At 41.7% G+C, this 20,759-nt stretch overlaps 1 protein-coding gene and 1 long non-coding RNA gene across 3 annotated transcripts in view; one reads left to right on the forward strand and one right to left on the reverse strand.

The window, feature by feature from the left end:
- The window catches only part of LOC131183967 (neuropilin and tolloid-like protein 2), a 40,626-nt gene that overhangs the window by 17,826 nt on the left and 2,041 nt on the right, over positions 1–20,759 (forward strand). Inside the window, exons 2-8 of the mRNA XM_058154777.1 lie at positions 1,004–1,060; positions 5,203–5,343; positions 10,637–10,885; positions 13,063–13,107; positions 13,636–13,763; positions 17,865–18,093; positions 19,566–19,679. Of these exons, the coding sequence (XP_058010760.1) occupies positions 1,004–1,060; positions 5,203–5,343; positions 10,637–10,885; positions 13,063–13,107; positions 13,636–13,763; positions 17,865–18,093; positions 19,566–19,679 (963 nt within the window). The remainder of the gene's footprint in view (positions 1–1,003; positions 1,061–5,202; positions 5,344–10,636; positions 10,886–13,062; positions 13,108–13,635; positions 13,764–17,864; positions 18,094–19,565; positions 19,680–20,759) is intronic.
- Positions 194–14,444, reverse strand: LOC131183970 (uncharacterized). 2 transcript variants are annotated; one of them, XR_009151892.1, is made up of 4 exons: positions 14,317–14,444; positions 11,933–12,043; positions 11,689–11,757; positions 194–304 (listed from the first exon to the last, which is right to left on the reverse strand). It is a non-coding gene; the product is annotated as an uncharacterized LOC131183970 (long non-coding RNA). The 2 variants fall into 2 exon arrangements; XR_009151891.1 differs by lacking the exon at positions 194–304 and adding an exon at positions 6,027–6,140.

The following is a 20,759-nucleotide window of genomic DNA, read 5'->3' on the forward strand; positions in this document are numbered from 1 at the left end:
ATAAAGGAACCTTTGAGTTAACTTTAGAGGGTTTGTCGTGTTTGGGGAGAACTGGGTCAGAACAGGTATACTGAAGAGGTCACTTCAATCTGGGAAGAATATTTAAAGAAAGTATTTTTTTTTAAAAAAATCTTAACAGATGAAACATTCAAATCCAGGATGTTCCATGCTATAATAAAATATTTCCTTCATAGAAAATATGTAACTGAGGATTACAAATTGCGGTATTTCCCTTTCATTCGCTGTATTCTGTTGTCTCACCTCAGAAAGTTATTAGCATCTTTTGCCACAGGGTTCAGAAGAACTGTTGAAAAAGATTTAAAAAAAAAAAAAGATGAATATAAAAATGAAGTGGCTTTTAGAGAGAGTTCTTTTGAGAGAGTAGCATTTATCCTGCAAATGCCCTTTTTATTTTCAAGGTTTCAGGCCCCGGATATTGTACAAATGTGTTCAGTTGTTGTTGTTGTTTTCTTCTTGTTTTAGATAAAGGCTGCAAATATTGTTGGTGATACTGGATGCTAAATGTTCAGTGTTGATTTTGTGATTCCTTTTGAGCCATGGTGGGATTCAAATTTGTTAACAACCGCATTTGGCCAAAGTGGTGCGAACTGGTTGAATCCCACCATTGCTTTTGAGACAAAGTAACCTGTTTCCCCTAAAATAAGACATCCCCTGATAATAAGCCCAGTCGGGCTTTTGATTGAGTGCGTGCACTAAAATAAGCCCCCCCCAAAAAAATAAGCCCTCCCCGAAAATATTTAAACGCATGCGCAGCCAGTCCCCGTCATTTCCTCTGGTTTCCTACACGAGCCCCAAAATAAGACCTCCCCAAAAATAAGGCCAAGTGCTTATTTCGGTGTTCAAAAAAATATAAGACAGGGTCTTATTTTCGGGAAAACACGGTACCATAATGGCCTGTGTATAACATATCTGTTTTGACGTATAAAGGCAAATGTCTCTTTTGTTCTATTTATACATTTCTTTTCTGGTTGTTTCCCCTCAGTGTTCTTGATAACTATCCTGGTGGTGGAAGGCATCGCTGTGGCTCAAAAAACACAAGGTACAGTGTGAGAAATTCTATGAGGGAAAAGCGTGCAATCGCATTTTCTGCGTCGAACATTAGTTTAAAAACACAACAACAAAATAAGTCCTTATCGAAAGACGTTTTGTTCAATAAACTTTGATAAATTCAGAAAGGTATAATAGAACGGTCAAGTCTGTAAAACCAGCTGGATTAAAATCATAAAGTCTTTTAACAGGTTGTCCAAATCGCAGTCGATGAAAAAAAAAATGAAATAAGCACATTTACTATAATTTTTCCCTTGCTTAACCAGCACGTGATGGGAAAATAGGCAGAAATAAGAGAGAACGTGTGGTCCCGATATTCATCTTCGGCTCCCTTATCTGTAGGGTGGCTAATTCTGTGAATCACAGTTTAAGAGTAAGATCTCTTAATTCAACAGATTTTCATAGAATGTAGACATGAGAGGCTAATTAACTTTTCACAAAGCAAGAATGGCACATTAATGGATCTCTGAAAAAGAGGCAGCCGGATTGCGGGGGGGTTGGAGAGAAACCCATGTTGAGTAATTAATTTTTAGAAGGCTTTTGTGCAAGTCGGGTTGTCATTTTAATATATCATATGATGTTTCTATGCAAGGGTATCGATAGCCATGGTAGTTTAAATGTCCGTCCCTTAAAGCAGACGGAGGCAAAATATTTTCCATCTGAGACAATGCCACGTTCCTTGGGGTGGTTTCAGGGGTGGGAGAGCAAGTAGGAATGTTGGGTGGCAAGAAAGAAAGAATGAAAAAGAAAGGAAGGAAGGAAGGAAGGAAGGAAGGAAGGAAGGAAGGAAGGAAGGAAGGAAAGAAGGAAAGAAGGAAGTAAAGAAGGAAGGAAGGAAGGAAGAAAGAAAGAAAGAAAGAAAGAAAGAAAGAAAGGAAGAAAGAAAGAAAGATGAATGTTGGGTCAAAGGAAGGACGGAAGGAAGGAAGGAAGGAAGAAAGAAAGAAAGAGAGAGAGAGAGAGAAAGAAAGAAAGAAAGAAAGAAAGAAAGAAAGAAAGAAAGAAAGAAAGAAAGAAAGAAAGATGAATGTTGGGTCAAAGGAAGGAACGAAGGGAAGGAAGGAAGGAAGGAAGGAAGAAAGAAAGAAAGAAAGAAAGAAAGAAAGAAAGAAAGAAAGAAAGAAAGAAAGAAAGAAAGAAAGAAAGAAAGAAAGAAAGATGAATGTTGGGTCAAAGGTAGGTGTGCCCACTCATGTTTTCCTATTTTTAACTTTCTGAATCTCTTCCAGTTGCTTTCCCAGAGAAGCAGGCTGCAGTAAACTGCTTTTCCTGATATCGGTTAGGAAAGTGCCAGCTAAGCTGGGGGGAGGAGTCAAGGGAGACCTAGTCTGGAATCCTTGCATAGCTGCAAGCAGCATAAGCTTGACCTGCTCCTAGATCTATGTAGTCTTGTCTGGTCATTCTCAGGGGAAGGCAAGCAGTCTGGGGACATTCTTGTAACATAGGTGGTAAAGAATAAAATTACTGATTTTTCCTCTTCACGAGCAGCTCTGGCAATATCTGCATTGATTATAGAAAATGACTGAAATTAAGGATGTTTTCTTTAAGAAAGCAAGGATGATATGAAATTCAGCTGTGGGCTGCACGAAGCTCCAGGCTTACATAATTTTTTAGACAGAACACAAACAATTGTCCAGTCCTTTCTCTTCCGTACGGCAGAGTTTCAATTCCTCATTTTTAATTTGGTCAGGTATAATTTAAGGAGGTGTGTTGAAAATGTAAATGCCGGAAGAGCGGGCTCCCACGTAACACCACTGCTCCGTAGTCTGCACTGGCTTCCTGTGGTCTTTCGGGTGCGCTTCAAGATTCTGGTTACCACCTTTAAAGCGCTCCATGGCTTAGGACCCGTGTACTTACGAGACCGCCTGCTGTTACCGTATGCCTCCCACCGACCCGTACGCTCTCACAGAGAGGGTCTCCTCAGGGTGCCGTCCGCCAAACAATGTTGGCTGGTGGCCCCCAGGAGTAGGGCCTTCTCTGTGGGAGCATCGACGCTCTGGAATGAACTCCCCCCTGGCCTACGTCAAGTGCCTGATCTTCGGACCTTCCGTCGTGAGCTAAAAACATATTTATTTACTCAAGCGGGACTGGCATAATAGTTTGATTTTATATTGGGGTTTTATTAATATTTTAAATTTTAAATTCATTTTTAACTATCAGCCGTTTAGTAATTGCTATATTTTAATTTCTTTTAATTGTATATATCTTGTATTTTATTTCTGGCTGTACACCGCCCTGAGTCCTTCGGGAGAAGGGCGGTATAAAAATTTAATAAAATTTTAATAATAAAAAATAAATAAATAAATTAAAATGAAGTAAGATATTCAGAAATGATGTAAAGTAGAAACCATGTTATAGAGAGCCCAGATAGTGGATATAAGTGAATGTCTCCAGAGATAAAAAAGCTGGACTCTTGTCTTAATTTTCACAGCAATTTTTTTCCATTATAAAGATATTAAAGAATCTCTAATGTTTTGTCGGTTTTTCAGGATGTCTCCCCCATCCCCTTTAGTCTAGCCTACAATTTTGGTATATTTTTCTCTCTCTATATATATATATGTATATATGTATACATGTGTGTGTGTGTATACATGTGTGTGTGTGTGTATATACGTGTGTGTGTGTGTGTTTGTGTGTGTGTGTGTATACATACACACTTCATTTTACCGATAAAACAACAGATTGATTGATTGATTGATTGATTGATTGATTGATTGATTAAATTTTTATACCGCCCTTCTCCCGAAGGACTCAGGGCGGTTCACAGCCAGATAAAACAGTAAAAAGTGCACAATAAAAACAGTAATTAAAAACTTATTAAATGTAAGGCCAAATTAAAATCCATTTAAAACCATAAAACCCAATAAAATTTGAATCCAAATATTAAAAACTACTAAAAATTCTATGCCAGTCCTGCGCGAATAAATAAATATGTCTTCAGCTCGCGGCGAAAGGTCCGAAGGTCAGGCAGTTGACGGAGTCCTGGGGTAAGTTCATTTCAGAGGGTGGGAGCCCCCACAGAGAAGGCCCTTCCCCTGGATATACTAGTAGTAATAGTAATATACATATTAATTATAGCAATCATTATAGTTATATTAACTTATTTGTAATCATATTAGCTATACTAGCATGCCTATAGTCATAAATAACATTCATCTTTTATATACACATCACAATAATCTTTCTTCTTCCAACTTCTACCTCATATCTAACCATGTTGAATAGTACTCTTTATCTCCTCTATCCTTTATTTTTAATGTCGATCTATCCATCTCTGCGCAGTCCAATATTTTCCGAATTATGTTTTCATCCGGTGAGGCGTTTACAATGTTGGCATTTCTTTTCTTTTTTTTTATTCAAAAAGTTTTACAAAAAATCCCCCCCCCTTTCTATTTCTTAATGCTGTCTTTTTCATGTACCTTTTCAATGTACTATCACAGTGATGGCCAACCTCACTCCCCTTGAGTGCCAAAAGCAGGGAGAGTGCGGGTGTGTGTGTGTGTGTGTGTGTGTGTGTGGCGTGTGTGCCTACATCCAAAATTCAATGCCCCCCCACTCCCCTCACTTTTGGCCCGGTGGGCCCGGTAGGCTTGTTTTTCACTCTCCCCAGGCTCCAGAGCCTTTCTAGGAGCCTGGGGAGGGAGAAAACGGTCTTCCCCACCCCCGCGAAGGCCCTCCGGAGGCCGGAAACAGCCCGTTTCCTGACTTCCATGGGCCCAGAAGGCCCGAAAATCAGCTGGCCAGCACGCACATGTGCACTGGAGCTGAGCTATGGCAACACTTGCGTGCCCACAGATATGACTCCGTGTGCCAACCTGTGGCACGCATGCCATAGGTGCGCCATTATGATACTATCAGATCCTTTCATGTGTACTATCAGTTCTATCCCCATTTAATTTTCCCGAGGTCAAAATCAGCTAGATGCTGCCATCTGCTTGTGATCTATGTAGAGATTGTTTATTCACAACTTGGGGGGAAAAACATGATTTTACCTGGCCGGAACCTGCATCAAAAGGCTGTCTCCTCTGTTTGATGCTGTCAACCCACAGAGCTCATTATGCTGAAGTGGGCTGAAGTTTGTGGAGATTTCTGAGAATGACGGTGAATTTTGTTTTTCTTTTTTTCTTCCAAAAGTTGGGCGGGATCTTGGAAATAACCGCATGGCGTCTACTCAGTGTAGCGACTGGGTTCGAACCAGCAACGGAGGTCACTTTGCTTCGTTCAACTTTCCTAACTTCTACCCGCCCAACCAGGAATGTGTCTATATTTTAGAAGGTATGGCTCTTGTCTTCATTTTTTTTTAATGTCCCTTTTTTTAAAAAATTTGAATTTATATCCCGCCCTTCTCCGAAAACTCAGGGCGGCTTACACTATGTTAAGCAAAAGTCTTCATCCATTTGTATATTATATACAAAGTCAACTTTTTATTGCCCCCAACAATCTGGGTCCTCATTTTACCTACCTTATAAAGGATGGAAGGCTGAGTCAACCTTGGGCCTGGTGGGACTAGAACCTGCAGTAATTGCAAGCAGCTGTGTTAATAACAGACTGCTATATATATATATATATATATATATATGTATATATGTATACATGTGTGTGTGTGTATACATGTGTGTGTGTGTATACGTGTGTGTGTGTGTGTTTGTGTGTGTGTGTGTGTGTGTGTGTGTATACATACATACTTCATTTTACCGATAAAACAACAGATTGATTGATTGATTGATTGATTGATTGATTGATTGATTAAATTTTTATACCGCCCTTCTCCCGAAGGACTCAGGGCGGTTCACAGCCAGATAAAACAGTAAAAAGTGCACAATAAAAACAGTAATTAAAAACTTATTAAATGTAAGGCCAAATTAAAATCCATTTAAAACCATAAAACCCAATAAAATTTGAATCCAAATATTAAAAACTACTAAAAATTCTATGCCAGTCCTGCGCAAATAAATAAATACGTCTTCAGCTCGCGGCGAAAGGTCCGAAGGTCAGGCAGTTGACGGAGTCCTGGGGTAAGTTCATTCTAGAGGGTGGGAGCCCCCACAGAGAAGGCCCTTCCCCTGGATATACTAGTAGTAATAGTAATATACATATTAATTATAGCAATCATTATAGTTATATTAACTTATTTGTAATCATATTAGCTATACTAGCATGCCTATAGTCATAAATAACATTCATCTTTTATATACACATCACAATAATCTTTCTTCTTCCAACTTCTACCTCATATATCTAACCATGTTGAATAGTACTCTGTATCTCCTCTATCCTTTATTTTTAATGTCGATCTATCCATCTCTGCGCAGTCCAATATTTTCCGAATTATGTTTTCATCCGGTGAGGCGTTTACAATGTTGGCATTTCTTTTTTTTTTTTAATTCAAAAAGTTTTACAAAAAATCCCCCCCCCCTTTCTATTTCTTAATGCTGTCTTTTTCATGTACCTTTTCAATGTACTATCACAGTAATGGCCAACCTCACTCCCCTTGAGTGCCAAAAGCAGGGAGAGTGCGGGTGTGTGTGTGTGTGTGTGTGTGTGTGTGGCGTGTGTGCCTACATCCAAAATTCAATGCCCCCCCACTTCCCCCACTTTTGGCACGGTGGGCCCGGTAGGCTTGTTTTTCACTCTCCCCAGGCTCCAGAGCCTTTCTAGGAGCCTGGGGAGGGAGAAAACGGTCTTCCCCACCCCCGCGAAGGCCCTCCGGAGGCCGGAAACAGCCCGTTTCCTGACTTCCGTGGGCCCAGAAGGCCCGAAAATCAGCTGGCCAGCACGCACATGTGCACTGGAGCTGAGCTATGGCAACACTTGTGTGCCCACAGATATGACTCCGTGTGCCAACCTGTGGCACGCATGCCGTAGGTGCGCCATTACGATACTATCAGATCCTTTCATGTGTACTATCAGTTCTATCCCCATTTAATTTTTCCGAGGTCAAAATCAGCTAGATGCTGCCATCTGCTTGTGATCTATGTAGAGATTGTTTATTTACAACTTGGGGGAAAAAACATGATTTTACCTGGCCGGAACCTGCATCAAAAGGCTGTCTCCTCTGTTTGATGCTGTCAACCCACAGAGCTCATTATGCTGAAGTGGGCTGAAGTTTGTGGAGATTTCTGAGAACGACGGTGAATTTTGTTTTTCTTTTTTTCTTCCAAAAGTTGGGCGGGATCTTGGAAATAACCGCATGGCGTCTACTCAGTGTAGCGACTGGGTTCGAACCAGCAACGGAGGTCACTTTGCTTCGTTCAACTTTCCTAACTTCTACCCGCCCAACCAGGAATGTGTCTATATTTTAGAAGGTATGGCTCTTCTCTTCATTTTTTTTTTAATGTCCCATTTTTTTTAAAATTTGAATTTATATCCCGCTCTTCTCCGAAGACTCAGGGCGGCTTACACTATGTTAAGCAATAGTCTTCATCCATTTGTATATTATATACAAAGTCAACTTTTTATTGCCCCCAACAATCTGGGTCCTCATTTTACCTACCTTATAAAGGATGGAAGGCTGAGTCAACCTTGGGCCTGGTGGGACTAGAACCTGCAGTAATTGCAAGCAGCTGTGTTAATAACAGACTGCATTAGTCTGTTGAGCCACCAGAGGCCCCATGTGTGAATAAATGACATGTAGACCATGTGGAACAGGGGTGTCAAACTGATAACTCCATGAAGGGAAAAAAACATTGCTAAGTATCATGTGATGGCAACATGAGGCCATGAGTCTGACACCCATGATGTGGAGTAACTAAACAAAATACACCTACTCAGAGATGTTGAACTTATGTCCATTGCAACAGCCTGTTATGAATTGCAGTTACCCACAACGACAAACATTACGTCTGTATCTTTCCATGCAACAAGCAAAAAAAACCCCCAGAACTAAATGTTATATTAGTTTTAAATCTTAAGTAGTTTGAAAAGAACTTGGTTTTGGGATCATCTTGAACACCGCTCAGCAGATGTTTCCTTCACTGGACGCTCCAAATTTTATTAGAGGGCAGAGAAAACTACACGCACTTCAAAAGTCTTGCCTTTTAAGCTCACCTTTGAATTAGCGATGCAATTGGGTAGCCTTTTCATCAACAATATACAAAAAGAGGCAGGACTGAGCTGACTTCTCAGCCTTGGCAACTTTAAGTTGTGTGTAGACTTCCAACTCCAATAGCTGGCTGGAGAATTCTGGGAGTTGAAGTCCACACACTTTAAAGTTGTCATGGTTGAGAAACCCTGCTCTAGAGAATATTTAAGCTACGTGTAAGCTGCACTTAAGTTGGGTAGAAATAATTCCAGGTTGTTAACTCAATCACTGAGTTATTAAACGGAAGGGAACATAAGAAATAGTTCTCACCTTATAACCTCAGGTTGTGGACCCCTGATCTATCATATATCTCTCTATTGCTATCTTTATTCTGTCTATCTACAATATCTATCTATCACTGTCTATCGGCCAACTGGGCCGGTTTAGCTCACGCTGGTAAAGCCTGTTATTAAGAACACAGTAGCCTGCAATTACTGCAGGTTCGAGCCCGGCCCAAGGTTGACTCAGCCTTCCATCCTTTATAAGGTAGGTAAAATGAGGACCCAGATTGTTGGGGGGGCAATAAGTTGACTTTGTAAAAATATACAAATAGAATGAGACTATTGCCTTATACACTGTAAGCCGCCCTGAGTCTTCGGAGAAGGCTATAAATGTAAACAAAAAAAAAATTCTCATTCCCTCTTTCTCTTTTTCTCTCCCTCCCTCCGTCTCTCTCTGTCTGTCTGTCTGTCTGTCTATCTATCTATCTATCTATCTATCTATCTATCTATCTATCTATCTATCTATCTATCTATCTATCGTATTTTTTGGAGTATAAGATGCACATTTTCCCCCAAAAAAGAGGGTGAAAATTTGGGTGTGTCTTATACTCCAAATGTAGCCCTGCCCAGCTTCTCAAATGGAGGTTTCAGAGGCATCAGAAACGAAGCTTCAGGAAAGAAGTCCCCAAACAGAGCTTCAGAGGCTTTTTTTTCTGAAGCTGTTTCGGAGGCTTTCAGAGGCAGAAAAATGTTTTTTTCTGAAACAGAGTTTCAGAAGTTTCAGAGGCAGAAAAAAGAGCAAAAAAAAAAAAAAAAGCAAGGCATAGAGCTCACAACCAAGGAACCTGTTGCTAAAATTCTGGGAACAGCTGATTGGGGGTATTCCGGGAGGCCGATCCACCTGCCAATCATCTTTTTTCTTATTTTCCTCCCTAAAAACTAAGGTGCATCTTATACTCAGGTGTGTCTTATACTCCGAAAAATACGGGTATCTATCTATCTATCTATCTATCTATCTATCTATCTATCTATCTATCTATCTATCATTTATCTCAAGAGCTCTGGCACAGTGGTTAAAATGCAGCATTGCAGGCTGACTCTGCCCACTGCCAGCAGTTCGATCTTGACCAACTCAAGGTTGACTCAAACTTTCCTCCTTCCGAGGTGGGTGAAACGAGGACCCAGATTGTTGGGGGGGCAATAAGTTGACTTTGTAAAAATATACAAATAGAATGAGACTATTGCCTTATACACTGTAAGCCGCCCTGAGTCTTCGGAGAAGGGCGGGGTATAAATGTAAACAAAAAAAAAAAAAAAATTCTCATTCCCTCTTTCTCTTTTTCTCTCCCTCCCTCCCTCCGTCTCTATCTATCTATCTATCTATCTATCTATCTATCTATCTATCTATCTATCTATCTATCTATTGTATTTTTTGGAGAATAAGACACACCTTTTTTCCCCAAAAAAGAGGGTAAAAATCTGGGTGCATCTTATACTCCAAATGTAGCCCTGCCCAGCTTCTCAAATGGAGGTTTCAGAGGCTGAAAAAAGCATCAGAAACGAAGCTTCAGGAAAGAAGCCCCCAAACAGAGCTTCAGAGGCTTTTTTTCTGAAGCTGTTTCGGAGGCTTTCAGAGGCAGAAAAAAGTTTTTTTCTGAAACAGAGTTTCAGAAGTTTCAGAGGCAGAAAAAAGAGCAAAAAAAAAAAAAAAAGCAAGGCATAGAGCTCACAACCAAGGAACCTGTTGCTAAAATTCTGGGAACAGCTGATTGGGGGTATTCCGGGAGGCCGATCCACCTGCCAATCAGCTTTTTTCTTATTTTCCTCCCTAAAAACTAAGGTGCATCTTATACTCAGGTGTGTCTTATACTCTGAAAAATACGGGTATCTATCTATCTATCTATCTATCTATCTATCTATCTATCTATCTATCTATCATCTATCTATCTGTCTATCTATCTATCTCAAGAGCTCTGGCACAGTGGTTAAAATGCAGCATTGCAGGGTGACTCTGCCCACTGCCAGCAGTTCGATCTTGACCAACTCAAGGTTGACTCAAACTTTCCTCCTTCCGAGGTGGGTGAAACGAGGACCCAGATTGTTGGGGGCAAGATGCTGATTCTGTAAACTGCTTAGAGAGGGCTGTAAAAATACCACAGAGCAGTATATGAGTCTTAAAGTGCTATTGCTATTAATATATCTTTCAGCAAGTGGCTTTCCTTCATGGCAAGTTACATTGATCCGTATTCTTTCCGCTTTGCTCCAGCTGCCCCACGGCAAAGAATAGAGTTGACGTTTGATGAACCGTTCTTCGTCGAGCCTTCCTTTGAATGTCGATTCGATCATCTGGAGGTTCGAGATGGACCTTTTGGATTCTCTCCGGTCATCGATCGCTATTGCGGTCTGAAAAGCCCGGGCCCGATTAGGTCAACGGGAAGATTTATGTGGATCAAGTTTACTTCGGATGAAGAATTGGAAGGACGAGGATTTAAAGCCAAGTATTCATTTATACCAGGTAGAAAACTCCCATTTTTCTTACTTAGTGTTGTAGTGATTCTGCTAGAATGCTGTTGGGTTCCTTGTTCTGCTTGCCAAAATGCAATTTATCCTATTTATTCTACTCAGAGCTGTTTTACACTCGTTTTGCTGAGAGATGCAGATAGAATCTAGAGCAGGGGTGAAATGCTCCCGGTTCGGAGCGATGGCGGCGGGTGGTTCAGAAAACCAGTAGCAAAAATCCCTACCTCCCCCCATGCCCAGCTAAGTCACACGACCGTCAGAGCCTTTTTTTTTTTTTTACTTTTAAAAGAATTTTTTTAACAACCTCTTCGACCAAAGAGGTTGTTAAAAAAAACGCTTTCAAAAGGTTAAAACAAGGCTCTGATGATCCCAGCTGAGGTGCCTGATAGTCAGAGGGTTTTGGTTTTTTTTTTTACTTTTAAAAGCATAGACAAATTCCTTGTGTGTCCAATCACACTTGGCCAATAAAAATTCTATTCTATTCTATTCTATTTTTAAAAGGTAAAAAAGCTGAAGCCTGCTAGGCAAAAAATGGGGAGGTGGGGTGTTCGTGAGAGAGAGAGAGAGGGGGGGGGGGAAGGAAGGAAGGAAGGAAGGAAGGAAGGAAGGAAGGAAGGAAGGAAGGAAGGAAGGAAGGAAAGAGAAAGAAAGAAAGAAGGAAGGAAGGAAGGAAGGAAGGAAGGAAGGAAAGAAAGAAAGAAAGAAAGAAAGAAAGAAAGAAAGAAAGAAAGAAAGAAAGAAAGAAAGAAAGAAAGAGGGAGGAAGGAGGAAAAAGGAGAGGAAGGAAGGACTACAAACCTGGCACTAGACGCAGCTTCAGAGGATAATCCAGGGCTGGAAGGGATCTGGAGGTCATCTAGTCCAACCCTGTTCCAGCAGGACATTGTTAGTGAGTTTCTGTCTTTTGATCCCCTAGTCATATAGCCACGCCCACCCAGTCACATGACCCCACCACCACCAAGCCACTGCCCACCAAGCCACGCTCACAGAACTGGTAGGAAAGAAATTTAGATTTCACCACTGATCTAGAGCAACATTTTACCTGTTAATCTTGTATGGTTCTGGACATCAGAGAGGCAACTTTGACATTTCAGCTTCTCATATTATAAGCAGGAACCTCAAATCATGATTGTGAACTTGAAACAGGTTTACTCTGGAAAAAAAAAGGTTAATTTTTTAAGTGGGAAAAATATGCATAATCCCCATAACCTATACAAATAAGATTAGAGTCTTCGGAAGGACATGTCAGCTGCCTCATTGTTGAGTTCCTCTAGGGATATAAAAATAGTCCTTGGGTTACGACCAAACTTGAGCCCAAAGTTTAGTTTTGCTTCATTTTACGACTTTTCTTGCTACCGTTGTTAAGCGAATCACTGCAGTTGTTCAATTAGTAACACGGTTGTTAAGCAAATGTGGCTTCCCCATTGACTTTGTTTGTCAGAAGGTCACAAAAGTGGATCACATGACCCCCAGGACACTGCAACCGTCATAAATATGAATCAATTGCCAAGCATCTGAATTTTGATCATGTGACCATGACCACAGCCGTAATTGTGAAAAACGGTCATCTCATAAGTTTTTTCAGTGCCGTTGTTACTTTAAACGGTCACTAAATGAACTGCAGTAAAAGTCAAAGACTCCCTGTATGTCATTGGGAATAAGTCACATGTCATTTCTCAGCCCAGCTGTCAGTTTTGGAAAACAATTTTCTTTTTGCTTCTTAACTGCCACATATTTTAGCTGGGGAAGTTGGGAGGGGGTTGTTGTTGGAGCGGTAGAAAGTTAGTCATAACAACGTTCCGTATTCAAGGACATCCAGCATCTGATGGAGACTGCTTGAAGATTGTATCCAATTGAGTGTGAAGGATTGATTGGACAATGTGATGAACTCGTGGGTGTGGGGCAGGGCTGTGAACTGTCTACTGGGTGTGGAAATCCTGGAAGCTTTCAGTTTCGGGTTTTCCCAGCTGTGCCAACATGACATCTCTAATAAATTGGAACTTTGAGGAACCTCAAGCCTCAGAGCTTTATTTCTTTGGAGGTGTTCCTTGGAACCCTGACACCAGCATCCTGGTGTTCTGCATTTTTCTGGTCCCTAGATTATCTTGCTTTCTAATTAAACTTTAGACAGAATAACGTTCTTTTTCTTCCCTTCCTCCTTCTCCTCTCTAGATCCTGATTTCACCCACCGAGAAGGTATTTTAAAGCCCATCCCAGGTATGGAATTACAGCACTAATCTCTTTTGCTTATTACACTCTGAATCAGGGGTGTCAAACTCAAGACCCGTAGGCTGAATCCAGCCCACGGGGTGCTTAGATATCTGGCCCATGGGGCCACTGTGGAAACAGAGAAGGACCGGCTCGCGGTGCCTTGGCCCAGCACAAGCCGACTGGGTGCTGATCTACAACTTGGTGGCGTGCTGTAGGAGACCATGGCAGCCGAAAACGGAGCTCAGGTGGGCAATGCGTGCCCCTCCCGAGCTCCTTTTTCGCTGGCAGAGTGATGGAGGAAGCCGTGGCAGCCGAAAACTGATCTCCCCAGCCCACCACAGGCACCCCCAACAGGACATCGAGTTGGCCATGCCCACCTCAGCCATGCCCACCCTGGCCACACCTCCCCTGCCTCCCCACCGCCGAGGTCAAACACAACCCTGATGTAGCCCTCAATGAAATCAAGTTTGACACCCCTGCTCTAAATCACCTTTATCTCCGGTTTGACCACAAGCTGTGTCTTTCCCATTCTAGATTGCCAATTTGAGCTCTCCGGAGCTGATGGCATCGTACGCTCCAGCCAGGTAGAACACGGAGAAAAAGTCAAGCCAGGGGAAGCTGTTGACTGCATATGGACAATTAAGGCGACTCCAAACTCCAAGGTGGGTCCACGGAAGAGTTGGAGTCTAATGGTATCTAATTACACGTGTTTCCCCGAAAATAAGACCCTGTCTTATATTTTTTTGAACCCTAAAATAAGCGCTTGGCCGTATTTTCAGGAAGGTCTTATTATTTTAGGTTGCGTGGAGCAAAACGGGGCTCCTTTTGCGTCTTACCTGATTTCCAAGTCTATCTCCCTAACCCTAACTAGAGGAAATTGCTTAACCGGCTGCGCATGCGTTTAAATATTTTTGTGGCGGGCTTATTTTCGGGGAGATCTTATGATTTTGGGGCACGTGGAGCAAGATGGGGCTCCTCTTGCCATCTTACCTAATTTCCAGCTCTGCATTTAAATATTTTCGGGGAGGGCTTATTTTCGGGGGGAGACTTATTTTAGCTTATGCGCTCAAAAGCCCGATTGGGCTTATTATCAGGGGATGTCTTATTTTCGGGGAAACACGGTACTTATTGGTATCCGAGAACAGCTGGTTGCTAGGAATAATTGCAAATTGTCATTCCCGGTTCGCAAAAATTAATCATTGCACTGGCGCTTACCGAAAAAGCAATCCAGAGTTGATTTCGTAAGCTGCTTCCAGACCAAATTAGTAGGGTTGCTATTTGGTATGACAATCCTTCAGTCTTTAGGTGCTTTAAGACAGAGTTCCCAACTTTTCCAGTTTTGCAGGCTGGGAGGGGGGAAGAAGGATGGTTCCGTGCGAGTGGCGGGCACGTGTGTGCAGCGATGCAGCTCCGTTTGCACAAGCAGCGGGCACACCCACCTGCCGCTCGCACAAATTAAGCACGTGCCGATGTGCTCGCACAAGCAGGGACTTAAGTACATGGGCGTGCACCCACCTGTCACTTCCATGGCCCAGTTCCAAACAGCTCAAGCCCAAGGGCTGGGGAGCCTTGCTTTAAAATAGGATATTCTTTGTTTTTGGTTTTTTTACTGTAGTCCCAGTATACAGGCATACTTCAGAGATATGGCAGGTTCGGTTCCAGAATATCACAATAAACAAATCACACAATTTTGAGTGGTTTCCCAGTACATATCAAAGCGTGCTTACACTATACTGTAGTCCGCTAAGCATGCGATATAGCATTAGGTCTGGAAAAAAACAATGTACACCCTTAATTAATAAATACTTTATTGCTAAAGGTAAAGGAAAAGGTTCCCCTCGCGCATATGTGCTAGTCGTTCCCGACTCTAGGGGGCGGTGCTCATCTCCATTTCAAAGCCGAAGAGTCAGCACTGTCCGAAGACGTCTCCGTGGTCATGTGGCCAGCATGACTAAATGCCAAAGGCGCACGGAAGGAACACTGTTACCTTCCCACCAAATGTGGTCCCTATTTTTCTACTTGCATTTTTTATCTGCTTTCGAACTGCTAGGTTGGCAGAAGCTGAGACAAGTAACGGGAGCTCACCCCATTATGCAGCACTAGGGATTCGAACCGCAGAACTGCCGACCTTTCGTCTTAGCCACTTAGCTACTGAGCCACCCTTTATTGCTACAAAATGCCAGATTATGATTTGAGCCTTCAGTGATTGCAATCCTTTTGCTAGGGGGAAGGTCTTGTGGTTGTTAGTTGCGAAGTCGTATCCGACCCATCGCGACCCCATGGACAACGTTCCTCCAGGCCTTCCTATCCGCTACCATCCTCCAGAGTCCATTTAAGCTCACGCCGATTGCTTCAGTGAGTCTATCCAGCCACCTCGTTCTCTGCCGTCCCCTTCTTCCTTTGCCCTCCATCGTTCCCAGCATGAGGCTCTTCTCCAGTGAGTCCTTCCTTTTCATTAGGTGGCCAAAGTATTTCAGTTTCCTTTTCAGGATCTGGCCTTCTAAAGAGCAGCCAGGGTTGATCTCCTCTAGGACTGACCGGTTGGATCGCCTTGGAGTGTCTTGTAAAAGATCACAATATTTGCAAAGCACAATAAAGTGAATCATGTTCAAACAAGGTACACCTGTGAACATCTGTCTGTATAGGAATTGTTGACCTATCTTCTACCTGATAAAACTGATAAAATCATGGAATGCATCTATCAAGACAGAATCATATTAATCAGACATCATCCCAGTTTGCAGGTGGAGAAAAAAAAATGTCCTTTATGCCTGAATGACAGTTTGCCTCCTTCTACGGTAGAAACATACCAAATGCCAGCCTGATCGTGTCTTCTTTCTTCTCACAAAATTCTTTTTATGTTTATGAGTGTTCCCTTTAATTTTGGGAGTTCGACAAGGAATTCTATGTAATGAATAGAGAGTTACATAAGGTCTCTTTGCTATTTCAATTATAGCACCTTAGCAATGCAGACTTAATTTCCAGAGGAAGGGGAAATAAATTGCTTTGCAGTTTAATCAAGCTTGTTGGGGAAGGGAGGAAAAGATACAAGGATTTGCTTCTGTTCTTCAAGGAAAGCTCCATTTTCTGTTGCAATCAAATTGATTTTTTTGTCCCTCTCTGCCCTAGAAAAAGTATAAAATCTATTTAAGAGGGGAATTGTTTTGGAACATGTGATTATTTTAGCTTTATGCATGAGGGAAAGCGGTGATTAGAAATGGCAACTTGTACACCCAAACACACACACACACAAGCTGTGCATCTATTCCTTGTATCTGAATGAAACTTCAGAGTGCAGAGAAGAGCAACAACGATGATTAGGGGACTGAAGCCCAAAACATAGGAAGAAGTGTTGCGGGGATTGGATATGTCTTGTCCAGTGATGGTTAGAATAGAATAGAATGGAATGGAATAGAATAGAATAGAATAGAATAGAATAGAATGGAATAGAATAGAATAGAATAGAATAGAAGTAGTAAAGTAGAGTAGAGTAGGAATAGGAGTAGAATAGAGTAGGAGTAGGGTAGAGTAGGAGTAGGAGTAGGAGTAGGAGTAAGAATAGAATAGAATAGAATAGAATAGAATAGAATAGAATAGAATAGAATAGAATAGAATAGAATAGAATTCTTTATTGGCCAAGTGTGATTGGACGTATAAGGAATTTGTCTTGGTGCATTCGCTCTCAGTGTGCATAAAAAAAAAGATACGTTCATCAAGAATCATAAGGTACAACACTTAATGATAGTCGTAGGGAATAAATAAGCAATCCAATCATATTAGGAAACAGTCAATATAAATCATAAGGATACAAGCAACAAGGTTACAGTCATACAATCATAAGTGGGAGGAGATGGGTGATGGGAACGATGAGAAGATTAATAGTAGTGCAGAATTAGTAAATAGTTTGACAGTGTTGAGGGAATTATTTGTTTAGCAGAGTGATGGCGTTCGGGGAAAAACTGTTCTTGTGTCTAGTTGTTCTGGTGTGCAGTGCTGTGTAGCGTTGTTTTGAGGGTAGGAGTTGAAACAGTTAACTTTTTCAGCACTAAGTACCGAAACTGGAGCGCACCAGAGCACAGAACCTGGAAAAGAGCAGCTGGCTGGTGCGCATGCGCGTGGCAGACAGATGCACTTTCGGGTTCCGGCACGCGCATGGGCGTCGGCCAGCTGGTCTTTGCACCAAAGACCAGCTGGTGGGCGTGCATGCACGTGGTGGAACCCAGAAGAGCAGCTGGCGACGGTGCACATTCCCACAGAGAAGGCTCTGGCATGGATGCCATAGGTTCGCCATCACAGGTCTAGTCTAATGAAAAGGGGTGACATGATAGGAGTGTTCTAATTTCTAAGAGGTTGCCCCAAAGAAGAGGGAGTCAAGCTATTCTCCAAAGCACCTGAAGGCAGGACAAGAAGCAACAGGTGGAAACTAATCAAGAAAAAGATCCAACCTAGAACTAAGGAGAAATTTCCTGACAGAACAGTAAAAGCAGTGGAACGACTTGCCTCCAGAAATTGTAATTGCTCCAACACTGGAGGTTTTTATAAAGACACCGGACAGCCATTTGCATGAAATAGTATAGGGTTTCCTGCTTGAGCAGGGGGTTGGACTAGAAGACCTCCAAGGTCCCTTCCAACTCCGTTATTCTGTTCTATTACTCTGTTTATTCTCCCCCTCCTAATAAAAAGCAATGTTTTCCCATTGGACTTTGTGATGTTGAATGATTCCTTCCTTTCTTTAAAAACTGTTTTCTTGTAACGTTCCTTAGATCTATTTGAGATTTCTGGACTATCAAATGGAACACTCCAACGAATGCAAGAGAAACTTTGTGGCTGTCTATGATGGAAGCAGTTCCATTGAGAACCTGAAAGCCAAGTTTTGCAGCACCGTGGCTAATGACGTGATGCTTCAAACAGGAACTGGGGTGATACGCATGTGGGCGGACGAAGGGAGTCGGTTAAGCCGGTTTCAGATGCTCTTCACCTCCTTTATGGATCGTAAGTATATCCTGAAGCCTTCAGTTGGGAAAGAGAGTGTGATTGTGTAAGACATGCTGGAAGGTTTTGTTCTTTTCTCCTTTCTAACATACTTTGAGATGAGCCTACTTAGAAGAACCTTCTCTAATATTAAGCTTTGGAGTCATCGTTGCCTTTAATTAAGGCTCTGTACATTAGACTAAGAACAGTAGCAGGGAACAAGAACTATAATTAAATCTGAAATGATATCTGCATCTTTTCTGGTAACTTGGTGGCATAATCATCTTATTGCTGTACTCACAATCCATAGAGGATGGCTCATAATTAAAAACACAGATCGCGCAAAGATAGAAACTTGGAAAGAAATGGTTAAAGGTAAAGGTTCCCCTGGCACATATGTGTGCTAGTCATTCCCGACTCTAGGGGGCGGTGCTCATCTCTGTTTTAAAGCTGAAGAGCCAGCGCTGTCTGAAGACATCTCCGTGGTCATGTGGCCAGCATGACTCAACGGCAAAGGCGCACGGAATGCTGTTTCCTTCCCACCAAAAATGGTCCCTATTTTTCTACTTGCATTTTTTACCTGCTTTCGAACTGCTAGGTTGGCAGAAGCTGGGACAAGTCACGGGAGCTCACCCAGTTATGCGGCCCTAGGGATTCGAACGGCTGAATTGCCGACCTTTCGATCGACAAGCTCAGCATTTTAGCCACTGAGCCATCGCTTTCCCTAAGAAATGATTACAGGAGAGCAATTTCTCACCAAGTTGATTTACTATATCATAATCGTGAAAACACTTAGTCCCTGTTTTACTGAGGAAAAATAAATCTGTCAATAGACTTTTAATAGGGTGCAAGGATGTGACAGGGATAGCCAAATCTATAAAAAAATATTGTCAAGCACCAGGGAAATCAGAAGATTCAGATTCAAATGAATATAAAGATTTATTGCAGCTTAAGCGCTCTACAACAATCTGAGCTACTAACCGTCAAGAGAAATGAGCAGGAATTATAGCATTCAAGCTTGGCTGGATTTAGATCATTTGTGGACGTGCAGGGACTCATGACTGATGACACATTTGACCCCTCCCTCAAGCTGGCCATTTTCTACAAATATTCTAAATATGTTACTTTGAAACTCCCTTTTTATGAACTTGTAATCCCTTAATTATTTGGGGTAGAATTGGGGTGACTGGATGAAGCTGAGCATTTACTGACTGGATGCCCTTCCTGATGCCCTGAGAAGTTCATAGCAGATTTTTTTTCTTAGTGTCCTAGAAGAAAAATATCTGCTGCCTCCTAGGATTGAACTCTCAAACTTTCGAATGGGAGGCGAGTGACTTCACCACTAGGCTACCATCACCATCGCTAAATATGCTGCTCTATTTTTACCTAAAATCTAATGAAACTTTGAAGAAATTTATGTACTGAAAATATATTTTAAGGAATACCTGAAATTTGTGTAATCTTTATTTATTTTTCTCCTCTGTTTCTCTCAGCTCCCTGTTTAGGTAGTGCTTATTTCTGTCATAGCAACATGTGCATCAATAATTCCTTGGTTTGCAATGGCGTTCAGAACTGTGCATATCCATGGGATGAAAATCATTGCAAAGGTGAGTAGTCACCAAAACCTTTGAACGGGTAATGAGTAAGCCTTCCGTTTTTCTTCCCAGCATCCTAAAGACAATTGCCATCAAGTTTCTAAACTCAAAAAGACTGTGAACTAAATTTCTTTCTTGGAACCTGAAAGGTTTGCTTGCCTAAATTTTACAAAGCAAAACACAAGTTAAACAAATTGCAAAATTCAGCTATTCTTCTTTTTTTCTGCTTAGAACAGTTGAAGTTTTTGCCAGCTTTATATTAATCATCCAGGTCATGGTTGTCCCAAAAGTGCTTTTCCAAAAGGCAACTATAGTTTAGTTTAGTTTAGTTTAGTTTAGTTTAGTTTAGTTTAGTTTAGTTTAGTTTAGTTTAGTTTAGTTTAGTTCATTGCACACGGTACAGCAAAATTAAATGCCGTCTTCGGTGTACATTATAACTATAAAAATAAAAACACAAACATAAATCCTTTACATTCTATATAATTGAAATTGAAAACCCGATATCGCACTATACCATAGAATTCAATATGGTTACTGCCCTGGGATAGAAGCTATTTTTCAGCCTATTAGTCCTTGTTTGTATTGTCCTGTACCGTCTGCCAGATGGTAATAGTTCAAAAAAAAAAAAAAGGGTGCCCAGGATGAGATGGATCTTTAAGAATGTTTTGAATTTTCCTAAGGCAGCGAGAGCTATAAAGCTCTTCCAAAGAGGGGAGAGGGCAACCAACGATCCTTTGGGCAACGACGTTGATTATCTGGAGTGCTGTCCTACCTGCCATTGTGCAATTGGCAAACCATACACAGGCACAGGAAGTTGAAATACTCTCTACGGTGCAGTGGTAGAAGGTCACCAGCAGTTTTTCATTCAGTTGTTGTTTCCTGAGAAGTCTCAGGTAGTATAATCTCTACTGAGCCCTTTTGACCAGTACTGCAATGTGAGCACCCCAGGTGCTTTTATGACAACACCCAGAAACTTAAAACTGGCCACTTGCTCCGCTTGGTCTCCATTGATAAGCAAGGGCTGGATGTTGGATCTATTCCTTCTATAGTCCACTATAAGCTCCTTGGTCTTATTGGTGTTGGGGACCAAGT

The sequence above is a fragment of the Ahaetulla prasina genome, chromosome 12 (genome assembly GCF_028640845.1).
Source record: "Ahaetulla prasina isolate Xishuangbanna chromosome 12, ASM2864084v1, whole genome shotgun sequence".
Taxonomy (NCBI): Eukaryota; Metazoa; Chordata; class Lepidosauria; order Squamata; family Colubridae; genus Ahaetulla; species Ahaetulla prasina.